This window comes from Oculina patagonica, chromosome 12, assembly GCF_052425735.1.
Source record: "Oculina patagonica isolate OP01 chromosome 12, crgOcupat, whole genome shotgun sequence".
NCBI classification, from domain to species: domain Eukaryota; kingdom Metazoa; phylum Cnidaria; class Anthozoa; order Scleractinia; family Oculinidae; genus Oculina; species Oculina patagonica.
In genome coordinates, this window is record NC_135769.1 from 7155371 (window position 1) to 7171521 (window position 16151).

At 38.5% G+C, this 16151-nt stretch overlaps 1 protein-coding gene and 1 long non-coding RNA gene across 2 annotated transcripts; one reads left to right on the forward strand and one right to left on the reverse strand.

The window, feature by feature from the left end:
* Positions 1–1029: 1029 nt before the first annotated feature.
* On the reverse strand, positions 1030–16148 carry LOC144631307 (cleavage and polyadenylation specificity factor subunit 6-like). The gene is made up of 16 exons (XM_078489717.1): positions 16002–16148; positions 14113–14196; positions 13981–14029; positions 13463–13581; positions 12730–12833; positions 9926–9991; positions 8884–8963; positions 8031–8225; positions 6844–6986; positions 5420–5471; positions 4928–5001; positions 4042–4117; positions 3686–3769; positions 3318–3403; positions 2643–2704; positions 1030–1451 (listed from the first exon to the last, which is right to left on the reverse strand). Exons 1-16 carry the CDS (start codon positions 16074–16076, stop codon positions 1277–1279), a joined length of 1524 nt encoding a protein of 507 aa, XP_078345843.1. The 5' UTR covers positions 16077–16148; the 3' UTR covers positions 1030–1276.
* On the forward strand, positions 2903–4340 carry LOC144631326 (uncharacterized). The gene is made up of 3 exons (XR_013566713.1): positions 2903–3264; positions 4019–4180; positions 4226–4340. It is a non-coding gene; the product is annotated as an uncharacterized LOC144631326 (long non-coding RNA).
* Positions 16149–16151: the final 3 nt, after the last annotated feature.

Here is a 16151-nt window from a genome sequence, read left to right on the forward strand (position 1 = left end):
GGAAACATCTTTCCAGAGACACTCGAAGCGCGTGCATGTTTTCCTAATGTTTCTTAGTTTTGCCACACGGGAAGCATTGTTTCCAGCGTCACTTTTGTCTCCAAGGAGCAAAATTTGCCTCTGGAAACACCGCAGAAACATTCTGCGTTTCTGCACGTCATCGAACCTTGGCAAAATGAGGGAACAGTTATGGAAACATGTTTCCTCGTTTTGCTCCCTTTCTCTTCTTCCGACCCCGCAGATTGGAGGATCCAGTCCACGGCGTTCTTACAACTCACATGGTTGGTGCTCGCAGTGCACTGTGCAGCGAATCTGAGTGTGAACATCAACCATGACTTTGGGATCATTATTCAGTGATTGATAACGCGCAAGCACTGTTAACAAGGCTTACACAATTTCGATCTCAGAGCCCCAATTTTTTTGGCCAGTGCTGACCAAAAGGGTTTAGCGATCTGGACACAAGTTTTTATGTGACCACAGAATAAAACTCTTACGTTTGTCAATTTAATTTCTTTATTCACCTTATCAAATAAGGCTGGTAAAAAAGAGTCGTTACAGAAACCAGCAGCATATAAACAGCGATTTCCAATCTACAAACTAAGGCACGCATAAGGGTTTTTTTTTAAAAGCGTCTTACAATAACAGCTGAATGTCCTTTCCAACAAGAATAGGAGTACAAAGGTAAACAATCAAACTTAAAAATACTCTGGCAGCTTGTGAACGTGCCAAGTGCCATTCAAAAAGAACAGAAAAATTTCGGTCTCACTTGCAGTCTTTATACCGTTTCGATTAAGCGCCCAACCCGAAAAGCGCCCACCCGAAGGAGGAAAGAAGCGCCCAGCCCGAAGCGCCCACCCCCACCCCACAAATGAAGCAAGAGGAGAAGTGAATGAATGACAGCACAGAAGACTCCCTGAACGAGAGTGACAGACTCAATGAACAGTAAAAATCTGCTTTACTGATTTATTGTTTGTACAAAAATGCTGAAAATCGTGAAAATAAAGCGCCCAGCCCGAAAAGCGCCCACTCTTAAGGACCAAAATTAATAAGCGCCCAGGGCGCTTAATCGAATAAATACGGTATGCATTACCACGCTAGTGATTCTTTCCAACCAGTGAAATAAAGCATTTCGTGACAATCTAAGGTCGGAGTCTACGCTACGATATTACACGTCGAGAGATTACGTGACATAAACATTTTACAACAAGGTGTAACAAAGTGAAGTTTTGACCACAAAACAAAAGAGCTGTACAAAACATCCATCACACGGGGCTTTTCATCTTCGGCGGTGTCGATCCCGATCACGTGATCTAGAACGCTTTTCGCGTGACCTTGACCTTCGGGACCTGTCACGCGATCTTGATCGTGACCGTCTGCGTCTGTGTCGTTTTTCTCTGGGTTCCCCTTCGTAGTCATCTTTGTCGCTGAAGTGGTGTTTACTCCCGGTTGACCTAAAATAAAATGGAGCAATTGTCAAACATTTTAACTAAGCAGCAATATAGACTACACAGAGAAACCCACTGCACTTCACTGTTGCTGGTGAAACTACCGGATCAGGAAACAAAAAGAACGTCACAAGGTCATAATTATGCTGGGTGGGGGCCACCATATGGATAGGAAGGGACAGGGGTGTCTCGTTGCTAAGGGGTGTAACGAAAAACGTCATCATACTAGATCTATCAGGCATGAAAAATGGTATCTTTAAGGGGTCAAAAAGGTGTGACCAGATTGGTCTCTTTTAGGGGATTAAGGACTGGTCAATAAGTAGAGGGGGGGGGGGTGGGCCGGAGCAGAAAGGGGGTGGGTCATCAGTTTTTCAGCCCTCGAAAAGGGGTGGGTTATGTCGTTTTGATCTACATGTAGGGGTGGGTCATCTTATGTATATCAGTATAAATAGATAAATTTCTCGAAGTGACCAATTTTAAATGATTTTCTAGCGATTTCAGGAGGCTAAAATATAAAAATTTCCCGGGGGAGCATGCCCCCTGACCCCCCTAGATGGCTTATGATCATAACATCAGTTTTGCCTGTCTGTCTTCATGCTGCCTTGATTCACTCAGCGCTTTAGGCTTTCACCAGTAAACTCTTTTCTCAAACACTTTGTAAATATGAGTTATAGACAGTGGTTGTAGACAGTTTCTGAATTAATTATTCATTAATTATTCTGTATTAATTATTCTAAATATATTATATATTAATATTACGTACTGTTTCAGATTTTTCATATGTTTGTGTCTAAATTTTCCCATGGAAAGTGTCCATCAGGGAAAATTAGGGTGGTGTATGTAGGGAATAAAACTTTAAAAGCTGATATCAAATCAAAAACCTCCAACCGCTTACAGAATAATGAATTTTATGAGCAAAGGGGGTGGGTCATGTAATTTTCAACCCCGTATCAGGGGTGGGTCAGTCAGTTTTGAGCCAGAAGGAATGGGTGGGTCACAAATATTCAAGCCACCACTTTTCCAATTGCTCCGGCCCACCCCCCCTGGTACTTATTGACCAGTCCCTTAATTCAAATTTTCCAACTAGCATCCCTGTTCCTTTCATATGGGAGTCCCTTTCCCTGCTCCCTGGATCATTTTAAGCCTGTTGCAATGCTACACTAATAACAATCTGAAGTTGGTTACAAATGCTCTTACCTTCTTTCTAGCAGCTGTAACTCTAGTCCTTGAAGACAATCTTGTAATGACTGGACAAGCACCTGACACAAAACCAGCACAAACATCAACTTTTTTTCTGGCCCACTTTCGAAATCCGTCACACTGTTTTGTGCTACAATACCGCGTAAAGCCTGGTTTTCACAAGCGACGCAAGCACAAGCATCAAAATGCAATGCGCTTGTGCTTTTGCTTGACTCAAAGCCGTTTTCACGGTGAAATAAGAGCTGTTATCTTTGCGCTTGCGCTTGCACTTGTGCTTGCGTCGCTAGTGAAAACCAGGCTTGACGTAAACTCTCTCAAAAGTTTTGATTTCTTGAGTGATCTTGAATGATCAAAGTGTACTAGCGACTAGCGTCAGAAACAATATAAGAAACAACATTCAATGGATGTCTTCTAAATGAAGCACAGTGATATAAAGAATGATGACCAAAAGGAAGAGCTGAAGATTTTCCATCTGGCCTTGTTGTAAGCCTTCTAGTTTTTCATTTCATTTCATTTTTTTGTTATTTATTTGCCTCACCAGACACAAGAAAAATAACGACAGAATAGATAGCAAAAAGTTCAAAGAGGTGGCGAGGAAGCCTAAAAGAAACCATATAAGGTAACGAGGCCGTTTAGTTTGTTAACAAAGTTTGTTATTGCAGTTTGTCTTACCTGGCATCTTTCCTCTGCTGCTGTTGGTGACTGTTTGATGAGAGATATTGCTCCAACTAATGTTTCAATTCCACTTTCATAGTCGCCTATATTGAAGACAAATTTACAAGTAGATTTTAGCTCAAACAAATCTGCATATTTTTGGTGCAGATTTCAACCTAGTTGGCTGCCTTTTCATAATTGGACATTTCAATTTTGGGGAAAAATGTATAAATTGAAAGTAATAGTAAGAGAAACAAAGTAGATTTTATCTGGGAGTGAGTGCCATTTAGGGTAATAAGACCAAAGTAACGCAAAGAAGAATTTCCAATTTTTATTTTTGGGATTCATTGACAGACTCAAAACTGCTGTAACACATGAAAACTGACCTGCATTGGCATCGGACATGGCTCGTTTGATAGCACTACTGGCAAGCATCTGATTTCTCTTCATGGACTCGTTGAAATCATCACCTGCAAATAATCAAAGGAACAACAAGAAATGAGATGACAGTAAAACATACAAGGCTAAGACTGGAAACAATGAAAATGCATACAGTAACTCTCTATAAAACGGACTTTTTGGCTGTTCTTTTTTTTTGGTTTTTTGGTTTTTTTTTTAAATTTAAAGGGGGCAATTTTTTTATAATTTTTTTTTCCTTAAAAAAATACAAACTGAGAGAGAGAATTTCTTTCACTGACTAATTGCAAGCACCTATCTAGATGTTGATGTTGGCATTACACACCTGGTCTCGGCATGAACTGGGCCATCATATCCATTCGACTCATACCAGGAGCTCCAGCTGCAAGGAACGTCTCTGGCTGACAAACAGAGAAAACAGATAACTATTATTTACGGTAAATCCTTTTTGACTTTACCTCAGTGTTATGAAGTTTAAACCAGGGCTGTATCTTTACAATGATTGATAGTATGCAATCTTAAGCCTACTGACCATCACGCCAGGTTCCGTAGTATGAAGCAACTAGGAGTAATGTATTTTTATTCTCCCCCTGAATAATGTACCTTGAGGTCATTATTGTTAGCGGCTACTAATTTTAGCGATTTTAGCAAGTTGGGGAAAATTTGCTAAATTTAGTGCTTGCTAAAATTTGTCTTTGTCAAATTTAATACTCGTTAAATTCAAGTACCGTATTTGTACGCCGGGCCCCGAATAAACGCCGGGTCTCAGTTGTATTTGAAAAAGACCCCAAAATTATTAAAGGTAATGCTTAAAAATATGTTAGCTGTCAAAAAGAAATCATAGAAACAAGGGCAGAAAACCTGAACAAAACGCCGGCCCTACGGGCCAAGTTTGAAATAAATGCCGGGGGCGTTAATCGAGAAAATACGGTACCCCCCTCCCACACCAAAGGGAAACAAAATTTTCGTTCAATATCAAGTGAGTTTGTTCTTTTACTGAACATTTTATTTCCATCTTAGCTATATGTTCATTTAAAACTGGTACACATGATATCACTAACTTTTTAAATTTTTCGGAAAATCGCAAAATTAAATAGTCGCTAAATCTTGCTTTAAAAAAATTGCTAAAAATAGTAACCTTAAGGTATACACATGGGGGCAGATGCTGGCTTCACAAACACTGCTTTCACTTATAAACAGAAAACACTTACTGGGGGTCCTTCTGGAAAGAATGCTGGATTCACATGTGGTGCAACGGGGGCCTTGGGGAACGGTGGGACCATGCCTGTAACAGATGAATAAAAACATTCAATAAAAATCACATGTCAATAGGATCTTTGTATAACCACATCAAATGACCTTGCCAGTCATAACAAATGGTCATGGAATGAAATGGACCAGAAATGTTCAATGGCATAGCATCCATCAACTTTTCTGAATTTTAAAGTTGGCAAACTGCCTTAAATGTTAACATTTTTTTTTATTTCACATTTTACATATCCGTCACTCTCTTTCAGCATATTATTTTTGGAAAAACAATCATGACTGGTCCTGGATTACAGCTGACTGCTTGTAAACACATCACCTTTGATTCGCTGGGTTGAAGCAAGTGGAACAAGTTTCTTGAATCAAACAAATAGGGAGTAACATTTCCAAGAAAAAACAACAACAACAACAACAACAAACATAAAAGTTCTACGTACCTGCAGGACCTCTGTGATCTGGTATTGAACCAGCTCCAGGTGGTGGCGGTTGCTAGAATAAGAAAGACAGATTGTCAACACAGCTCAAGGAAAAGGCAATACTGAAGGAAACCTCCATTCTAACGACCAGTAGAATAATGTCAAAATTCCACCTTTTAGAGAAATGACAGAAACAACATTTAATAGTAACAGAAAAAGGAAAAGATTTGCACTTTTAAATTTCCCATGCATTGCTATTTTGGATTTTATGACAACTAATCGATGCTACTGTTTGGAAGTAGAGGATCTTTTGTGTGAAACAATAGAACAACCATCATAAGTCAAAAAATCAAAAATGGTGGTGCACGGGAAATTTAAAAGCTGTACTTTTCAAGGCTGTCATTTAGGCCTGTGCGGAAGGTGCGGTGACCTTATGGTTAGTGCCCTCGACTCCAAGTCAAATGGCCTGGGTTCGAGCCCTGGCCATTGGAATTGTGTTATGTTCTTGGGCAAGACACTTTACTCTCACAGTTGACCGCGGTCAAACGACAGAAATATGCAAAAAATAAGAAAAGTACTGCAAAGATAAGGTTTTAATTTTCACAGTTCAAAGTTCGATACATTACCAGTATCCTAAGGGTTTACTAAGTTTTTTGAAGCTTTACTAAAAAAGTTCTACGTGTTTGAAAAAAGCAATATGCGTACTTGTCGCGCCATTTGTCAAAGCACTTTGGTAAGGATGCGGATCATTTTAGAAGTAAAAACACTCGTTTACGTGAGGAAATGGGATTATGCTTACACTCAGCAACTATTTTTATCTATCCTTGCTCATACTAACACTTCAATATGAACAAAAAATGCCGAAATGGAACGAAAAGCTGCCTGAGACGTTTGACCGCGGTGAACTCTCACAGTGCCTCACTCCACCCAGGTGTATAAATGGGTACCGGCAAATTTACTGCCGGGGGTTACCTTGCGATGGACTAGCATCCCATTCAGGGGGGAGTATCAATACTGTTAGTCACTTAATTCTATGGAAACCAGAATAAGCACCGGCTGTATGGGCCACTTGGCTCGGACACTGACTTAACCTTTTTACCATTTAGGCCTGTAACCCTTAACACCTGTTACAGCTGAATTCACCCAGTGTTACAAGTGAAGATGTCCATAAGTGTTAAGTTACACTTCTATACAGAGAGAAATGCTACCAGCGATAAGTTCAATGTAACAAATGGTTAAAGCATAATGACAGCTCTGCTTTTTTTCGATTTTATTATTATGATGTAATATTATTTCTCTCTTCTCCTGTAAAATTTGAGTTTAGGTATTATTTAAAACAATTCAACATCAACTTGTCTTAAGAGTGGAGGTTCCCTTTAAAGAGAGGGGTCATACTCTTATCACTTATCAAAGTTCTCTTTTTTATTCAATTTTAAATTTCTTACCGGTGGTACTTGAGGCGGCATTGGACCTAGAGGTTTGTCCCCAGGGGGAGGGAATGCCATTGGGTAGTAAGCAGGAGGATGTTCACTGTGAAAAGGTGGCATTCCAGGAGCTGGAGGTCTCGGCATTCCCATATGACCAGGTCCTGCAATAGAAAAAGAAGAAAATACTAGAACACATAGCCTTGTCTTGTGATGCAGTTAACAGCCAAAACGGTTACAGGAAAACTTTGCAGTTTGATAGTGGACACAAGAAGTTTTTCTTTCCAACTTGTATATGAAGTTAAAGGGTCATGGTATTTTGGAATTCTTTTATTTTTGTTCATTACATTTCTCAAATTTAAATTGGCAGAGCATCCAAGCCGTCTTGCTTTTTTGTGTTCAGGGATGTCGCTAAGAGCCGGCTGCCAGCTTACTTCACTGGCTGAAAGAGTACTTAAGTCTGGCTGAAATTTCACATGACAGCAGAGACTTGGGTAAATTTTTAGAGCTGCCAAGGCCAGAAAAGCCAGCTGGGCTTGTTGATGAGCCAGCCTGGTGTTTTCTTAGCTACATCCCTGTGTGTTTCTTGTTTTTTCAAGAGCTTTAAAGGGACTGTGTCCATTTTAGCCACTAGGCATAGGAAATGACCAGCAACAAAAAAAAACCCCAACACAGTGAAGGAATTAAAACACACCAAGAAAGAAGGATGGAGGCCAAGGGAAGAGAAACGGAGCGAGGGATGGTCCGGCGGAACAGTTCAGTATCTCGCTGCAACACCCGGGAGACACAGGCACAATGAGCATGGTGCCATAGATCAGAAGCAACATTAGAAGTGAAGGCATTTAGTAACATAAAATTAATTTAGCCGCGACACAGTCCCTTTAAGTCGTTATTGTCATATTGTAATTAATTCAATGACCAGTTGTTTAGTGCTGATACTGCCTAAAATTGTGACCTAGTCTCTTAATGTGATAACTTTCTTTGGTGTATCACTATCTTCACAGCCAAGAAAGACATGTGAGATCTCTGTGAGAAGGATATTCCATCCTGATTACAAAGCATTACAGAAATCTGTGTACCATCTCTACCTAGTCAGTTTTTCTAATTTCTAACCATAGTACCACAACAGACATATTTCCAGAGTATTCTCATTCTGAGGAAATAAAACAAACAGACAGTGTTAAAACACCCTAACCCACCCTGCTCACCCATCCAGGGACCACCACGCCCCATTTCTCCAGGTGGCGGTCCATGCTCAAACCCACGTCCCATTCCTGGACGTGGATGGAATCCACCACGCCCTCTGAAACCTCCGCGGTTGTAACCAAACCCTCTGCCTCCTTGATGATGATATCCTGGGCCATCTTGATCTGAATGTCCGCCTCCCATACTGCCAGGATTATCTGTGAAATTCAATGAAGATCAAGTCTGCTTTAAAGGGACTATGTCACGGATTTTAACAGATTATTGAACAGCCAAAATTTATATTATGTGTCGCATGAAACCAGAAATGATAGTCCATTTTCATAAAAAATTGCTATATTAGAGCACTGAAACTGATAACAAGCATTATTGGCTGCGGATGGCTCGGATGGAAACGGATTGCAATTTGAAAACGTTAGGCAAACGTTTTCAAGTTGTTTTCACACATCTTCAAAATCGTTTTGTGCCTTGCTGTTCTGCTTAGACTTCTAGATGTTCAAACATATTGTTTTTTATGGGTTTAGTTGCATTCCACTAATTTCAGAACTGGTTAAGACCAAAAAACTGCGAAATCCCCGTGACATAGTCCCTTTAAAGATCAATACCAACAATAACTTTAACAGTAATAGGGCGTACTTGCAATCATTCATTATTTTCAGTGGCTTGGTCACATTGGGGTGGGGTGGGGGTGTTATTAAAAGAAATTTTTGCATTTGAAAAATGTTTGGATTTATATTTGAAAGGGAACCATGTCTGAAAAAGTTTAGGTTTATACTAGTCACAAGGTAAAGCGCTCTAAACATAACAATATTATGAAACTCAAAACAAGTCAATGAAGTTGTATGATCATGTTCTTACTTTTCCTTGACTGAGCTTCAAACTGCTGTAAGAATTGTTTTGTTGCTGGTGTGACTACTGGAAATTGTCCCTGTATCTCCCTGAATAAAAGAAAACCAATAAATGTAAAACAAATGAAAAATTCCACAAGGCCCAAACCATACCTTTGCCATAGACGAGGCAAAATCTTGCTAGGGGGCTCTCGGGGCATGTCCTCCAGAAAATTTTAAAATCTAATAGTTCTGAAACTCTCTTTCAGAGACATTTTTCATGAGGTATTTGTTGCGAAAAATCAATCTTGTTCAACTGGGAATTATTTTCACAACAAAGCATTTTTTAAATAAATTTTGGGTAAAAATCTAGACAAGGCAAGTGTTTCGTCTTGCATCGATCTTGCAGGTTACAACTCTGTTCCAGAAGAGAGAGGTGGGACAGACACTCTACAGACTGATGACTAAAACAAGGCAGCAAACTTTGTCACAAAACTTTATGTTAAGTGCCAGCACATTCATAAGTAAACCCCATACATATCTCCACAACAGACCTCTTCAGCTTTCGTTTGTTTGTTGTCTCATTTTAGACCATGTGATGTTACCCTTGAAAATTTATATCTCTTTCAAATTCAAACAATTAATTATTAATAATAATTTCCAGATAGACAAAGGGTAATTCTCTGTAGAACATTGCATGACCTGAAATGGGCAATTTACATACATAGCTAAAGTGGTCTATAGTAAGATGCTTTCAACATTGCTAATCCTAGCAGTATGCATGAAGAGCGTCACCACAGGCTTACCATCCCATGTTCATGTTTGTGGTCAAGGCTTGCCAACATAAAAAATAATAATCATTTCTTCACTAATTGCAATTTATTTTTTTTCAGTGTGGGTTGGATTCCCATCAGGGACTCAGATATTTCCTTTGTTGCAAGACTGTGACAACAGAAATTATGTGTTTCTCATAAAGAAACTTGTAACAGTACTACCACAAGTCATTCCCACCTCCCCTGGAAGGATCCTAGCCTTCCCAAAATACCGGTACCAGCGAACATGGGTATACCTACATTTTTGGCAATTTTTCATTGACGAGTTGAGCTGAAGTTTCAGAACCAAGCTCAATCATTGCAAACCTGAAACATGATGAGGAGAAATAAGTGGTTATGTTTTAATTTGACATTACAGAAAAAACTATGTCTAAGAGGCTTGTGTTGTGCCAAAACATTTTAACCGGCAGCCTGCTAGAGACCATACTTCCTTGAATAACGGCCACAGACAATTTTTCTTATTACATGCTCCAAGGAGGTAATTTTATTTTTCTTCAGATTTTGTTAGATCCTTTTTTTTAAGAAATTACTTACCATAGAATAAGAGTATGCTTTTCTTCCATCGCGTTTTCAATTAGAATTTTTGATTAGCTCAATCTTTGTGTGTATACCAAAAAACTGCAGTTGAATCTGTAGCAGCAATGTGTAATAATTTTACAAACTGGTCATGTAAAATTATCTCATTGCACATACATGTACCCATAAATAATAAATGTTCTAGACAAACAAAAATCTGTCTGGTTGGAGCTCTTGATCAAGGAATACACACCAGCAATGAAATTTAATGTCCCAAGAGGTGACATGACTGTACATGCATTATATAACCATATAACACATGCACTATTCATGCATTGTATCCAATACAACGTCAACATACTCACTTGTATATACTTGACCAAGCACTGTGGCAAATGCCTGCTTTCTTTGAAATACCGACTTACATGCACAACATAGATTGTATAACAAATTTATAAGTTTTCTCATGGGTACTGATAACAGCACTGAACAAAGTTGGCTGACAACGGTGAAAAATATTTACTGGGCATTCATGTAATAAATGTACTTGCAAAAAAGACAAGGAATAATAAGAATATTATTTGCCAAAATTGTTTCATTTAAATTGTAATCATTTCACACAAGAGATGCCTTGCTGGTAAAGTAAGAAATAACTTGAAAATACATGTAAAGTCAACAAAAAAAATTGCTTGAAACAGCAAACCAAAACAGCTTACCAGTAGATTGCCTTTTGATATCAAACGTACAAAATTATGACCAACGAAAACCTAGTTTGTGTAAAATTTACCAATGCAGTCAACAACAACAAAAAGAAATTGTGAGTGTGTGCTTCATGTTTTGGTTTGAACTTGCCAATTGATCACATAATTAAAACTGTAAAGAAATGAAGTGAATTGAGATGAAATCTATTCAATTGTCACTTAACACAGTTTGTCATAACAGCCACGTCCACCACAGAAATACATGTACACATGCCGAATGTTCCCAGAAGAAAATGGTCGTAATAAAGTTATCAAACTGTTAGTAACAAACTTATAACTGGAGAAGATTTATTTTCACTGTACACATGTATTTACAATTTCAGATTTGAGGTTGGAGCTAATTTCAAAACCCCATATCTTACAATAACAAACATTTTTTCTTTGCAAGGAAGCCAAGTTACTGTACAGGGTAAAGCCTACTAAATACATGTATACATACATTCCTGTTACATACAGAGTGAAAACCAGAAAACCTATAAGTTTACAGAATTATTTCTGGAATCTTTTATGTATTGCTACCAATATGATTCAAGATTAAGTCTGTTTGTCATGTCACCCTCCATAAACATAGTTGAGTGCCAGTTTATTTTTCAACAGTTGCAGTTTCATGTTTTATCATAATGTTAGCAATACACAACATTCCAAAAATAATTTCATCTGCTCGCAGTTTTCTGGTTCGCTGGAAACTGAACACTAAATTATTACTTACAATGTTAATGTACCCTATACAATGTTATCTTCCTTTTAAACAAAAAAGTTAAATATATATATTTTTTTATAAATTACTATAATTTAATTTCCGTAAGTTATTTATCCAGTATATACAATTTTCTACTGTACAAGTAAAAAAATACAGTTGAGTTTAGTTTAAATATATTTACAATTCCATATAAAGTTATTGTTTAAATAGCGGGCAATAAAATATTTATTTGCATTTTTTGTAATTGGTTTCACTATGGTACAGAGTTATCTGAAATATTTCTCTCTTCTTTTTTACAAATTGTTGCATAGAATATTTTTTTTTTTTTACAAATTTTGCACGAAATTCTTTTCGACAAAGATCAATCAAATACAATTGAAATTTTTTTGGTCAAAAATATTCTGGCTTTCTTTGATGTTAGTTTGGTGTATTCTTCCTTGCATCCCGTACCCACTCCTATCCATTGATGCTCAATAGCAGAAAGAGCTGCGAGTATAGGTAACACAGAGTCAGTATAAAATTGGTAGTGATTGCCTGGAAATGTTGCCTCCAGGGAAAAGATCTGGCTGCAGAAACACTTTTTTTAATCCACCCCTAGTCTTTATACAACCTGGGTATTCAAAAATCTGAGATTACAAAATATACTAGCCAAAGAAACAGTTGCAGAACATCACCAAGACAAATAAACCCCACCCAAGCCTTCAATTTGGTAGCAGTAAAAGATAAGGGATTGTTAAAATCTGACATGTGTTAACCTCCTTTATCGCTTTGATTGGCAGGATATCTGTTGATGGCTGCTATAGATTATGATTGTATCACCAAAAAAGTCTTGCACGTGACGCGAGTACTAGAAAAACTCCTGTGCATAGCTTTTATCTTGTTTGATCAAGTCTTTCAAGAAAAAAATGTCACGCTGTGAAAGGCTTCACAAAAGTGTTGTTTTAACGAGCTATTACATTGTGTATAACTAAAAAAAGCACTTAAAATTTATTTATCTCTGACTGGACATGCCTAAAACACAAGTTAATGAAATCTACAAGAATAAAGCTACCTTGTTGCCAACTCACCCTTTAGATTGACCATTGGTTCTGTTTTCAAAGAACTTGATATTGATGAGATCTGTTACACCACACTCTTGCAGGGCTTCTGTTAGTTCTTGGTCATTTGTCCACTATAAAAGAAAAGCAGTTTCTTAGTCAGTTGTTTCATTGGGAGACAACAGTTCCGTGAGTTTAACAGTCATTAAAATTCAAGTTGCTGCTTTCTTTGTAAAGCACTGTACAGTCAACTCTCTCTAAAACGGACACCGTCGGGACAGGCTCCAACTATCTGTTTTTTGAGAGGTGTCTGTCTTATAGGGAGTTTATTTACAGTAAAATGACTGAAAAATGGCAGGGACGGGACCAACACCAGGTGTCCATCTTAAAGAGGTGTCCGTTAAGAGAGGGTTGACTGTAGTGGTAAAATGCATTTGCTAAATTTCATCTGGTGCTGCATCAACCTTGATCACGTGAATCAAAAACTTTCATTATAAGGACACTTTTTATTCATCAAGGAAGTCAACAGAAAGCTTTGTGACTTTCAGGTACTCTTTGCTGCATAACAGCACAGAACACTTTTAAAGGCTAGAATAGCCTGAATTTGCTCTATAAGGCTGAATACAGTGTAAGTAGTCCTCAGGATTAAAGTAAGAGTTTGCCATACAGAGTTGTCCTCTGTAGGGCAACCTTTCTTGAGGCTGCATGTCCAGTGTACTACCACTGCTTAAATGGAAAAGCAAGAGTAAAAAGCTAGACTTACCCATGTCAAGTTGCCAACATAAAGAGGTTTTCCTTTGTTTCTTTCATAGTAGGTGTGTGTAGATCGTGCAGCAGCTGATTTGGGATGGACTGTCGTGTAAGACTTGTATTCATATACACCTAAAACAAAGACGGTAAAGATAAAACACCCATAAAACTATATAAAATGTTTGTTATCCAAAACACTTTATTTACCTTCAGATTACAAGGAATGTTATAATACAGGAATTGCAAGACCATTACTGGTAAAATTTCACCCAGAGTAACAACATGTAGAGAAACTTCAAGTAATTTTTCTGGGTAACTGATATGATGCACTAAAGAAAAAGACTGATACATATGTAGAAATAAACACACACAAAAAAATACAAGGGAAGAAGTCTACAAAGAATCCAATTAAAAATCAGGAATTTAGGAAACATTACACCTGCATCACAATAACAAACTATTATTCCCAATTTACTAATTATTTTAATTAAAATAACTTAATTGCTTGTAGTAATATGACATAGCTTGTACCTGACTGGACTGCCTCAGGTGGAATGCCAGCAGAAACATCTTCTTCATACTGAAACACAATGAATTACAGTTTAGATTGGCATAAGATCTGTTGTTTTGTTTATTTACTTTTGCAAACTCTAATTTACATACATGTGATTGCAACGCCTCATCCTCCACTGCTCCTGTTGTAGTGAGTACATCATCATACAAGTCCAAGCCTTCAGTCATATGATGCTAAGAAAAAATGGATCACAAAAGTTAGGCTTCTAACTAGGCTACAACTAAGAGTAATTTTGAACTGGACATAACTGTAACATCAGTTCCAGAACTTATTAAAACCCTGGGGTGCCCTCCATCCCCCCCACCCCCCCCCCCCCCACAAAAAAAAAATCACAAATTTTGGCTGAAGGTCAAATGGAAAGGTCTGTTTCAGTAAGGTCGGACCAGAATATTTGGGATCACTTCTGGAGGCGGTGCACCTTGATCAGACCAAACTTTACTGTTCCATTTTAACAAACCAGTACTTGCCTTGCCTTAGCTCACTGGGAAAAGGAATGCATAGTCTGTGAGCAGGCATGAATTTGGGTCACACCCCAGGGGGGACCGGCTCAATGACGGGAATGATCGATGGGGGCCCAGGACCCCAAAATCCCCGAGTCTCCAGACAAAAAATTCCTGGACCAAAAAACCCCAAAATCCCTGTCACCCATGCCAGGAGGGGAAAAACCAAATCGCCAAGGACAGTCGTTTTTAATACCCCAAAAATTCCCTTTAAATCAAGTCACCCAAAAACTGCCAAATTCCAACCCAAAAAAATCCCGGAGATTTAAACCCCAAAAAATCCTCTATCATCCCCGTCATTCACAAGGGGGAGACCCCCCTGGGGGTCACACACACAAGTGGAAGAGCTGGCGGGGAGCCAGCAAGAAGTGTCACTTTCTTGCTGGATCTCCAACCAATCGCTTCGCCAGCTCCAAAATTTTAGTTGCCATGGTGACAAAAATGGTCTTAACTTGGAAGGTTGTTAGCAGATTAAGCCCTGTCACAACTTTGTCAATCATGAAAGCAGGGCTCGAAAACATTTTGCTTGCCTGGGCACATTTCCTCCTTGCCCAGATTCCCAAGCTTATTAATACTTTTTTTCAAAATTGTTGTTTTAAAAATTAAGTTAATAGATGGTTTTCTGAGGCCCTTGCCTGTTGGGCAAGTGAGCATGAAAAGTCAGTTGCCCGGTAGGAAAACCTACTTGTCCTGGACGAACGGACAGGGTTTTGTCAAGCCTTGTTAAAGAGTGTAGCAAGAGATGGCTATAGGAAATGCAATGGCTGTGATGAAATGTGCATAGTTGCTAATAAATTGAGAACACTGGTGTTCAAGTGTGAGATTTTTTGGCAGTGAAAAGTTAAGAATTGCAGGGAAAAATTTGGTATCTAATAACTTCTTTGCATAGATGTTCTAGTCTAGATTAAAGCTGATATCATGCAACAGCATTTACACTAAAAGCCTGAACGTTATTACCCATCCACACTTACAAACAATCAAGTTGCATTTTGAGTCTCCATGTACTTTGTAATGCTGCACTTTCGAAATTAAGTCTCTGTTTTTTACGAAACCGATCGGCTTTTCCATCTTTTTAGCGTGGAAGTTGGGAAAAAAGGCATAAAAATATGCCATATGAAAACAGAAGGACGTGTTACAGTCAGCTATAAGCCGGGCTATAAGCTAATAAAGCTGATATTTCAATTGTACATGTGCTGCGAGCTCACAGAGTGATCATGACGCTAACCGAGGTAGCAAAAAGCTAGTGTCCTTCTTTCCGAAGCTTTAATTTTACACTAAACGGGTTTGTAAACGATAACCACATCATATTCTATCTTGGATATTCTTCAATTCTTCACAAGAGAATTCAGATTCACAACAAACTAAACGCCGATGTCGTGCTATGCATAATGATATTACATCACAGTCTGACATTTGATCAGCGTGTGTTTGATATCGTTTTAGAATTCTCCGTGCTTGAAATGCTCGCTTAATCTTACCTGACCAGCAACCTCGGGTTCAAATTCATCAACTGTAGCGTACAAATCGATATCAACGCCTCCTTCGCCAGCCATAATGTAAAATTTCTTGCGAAGAAGACAACACAACAACCCGATCGAAAACAAGATGGCGGCTGCTGGAGTCGCGAG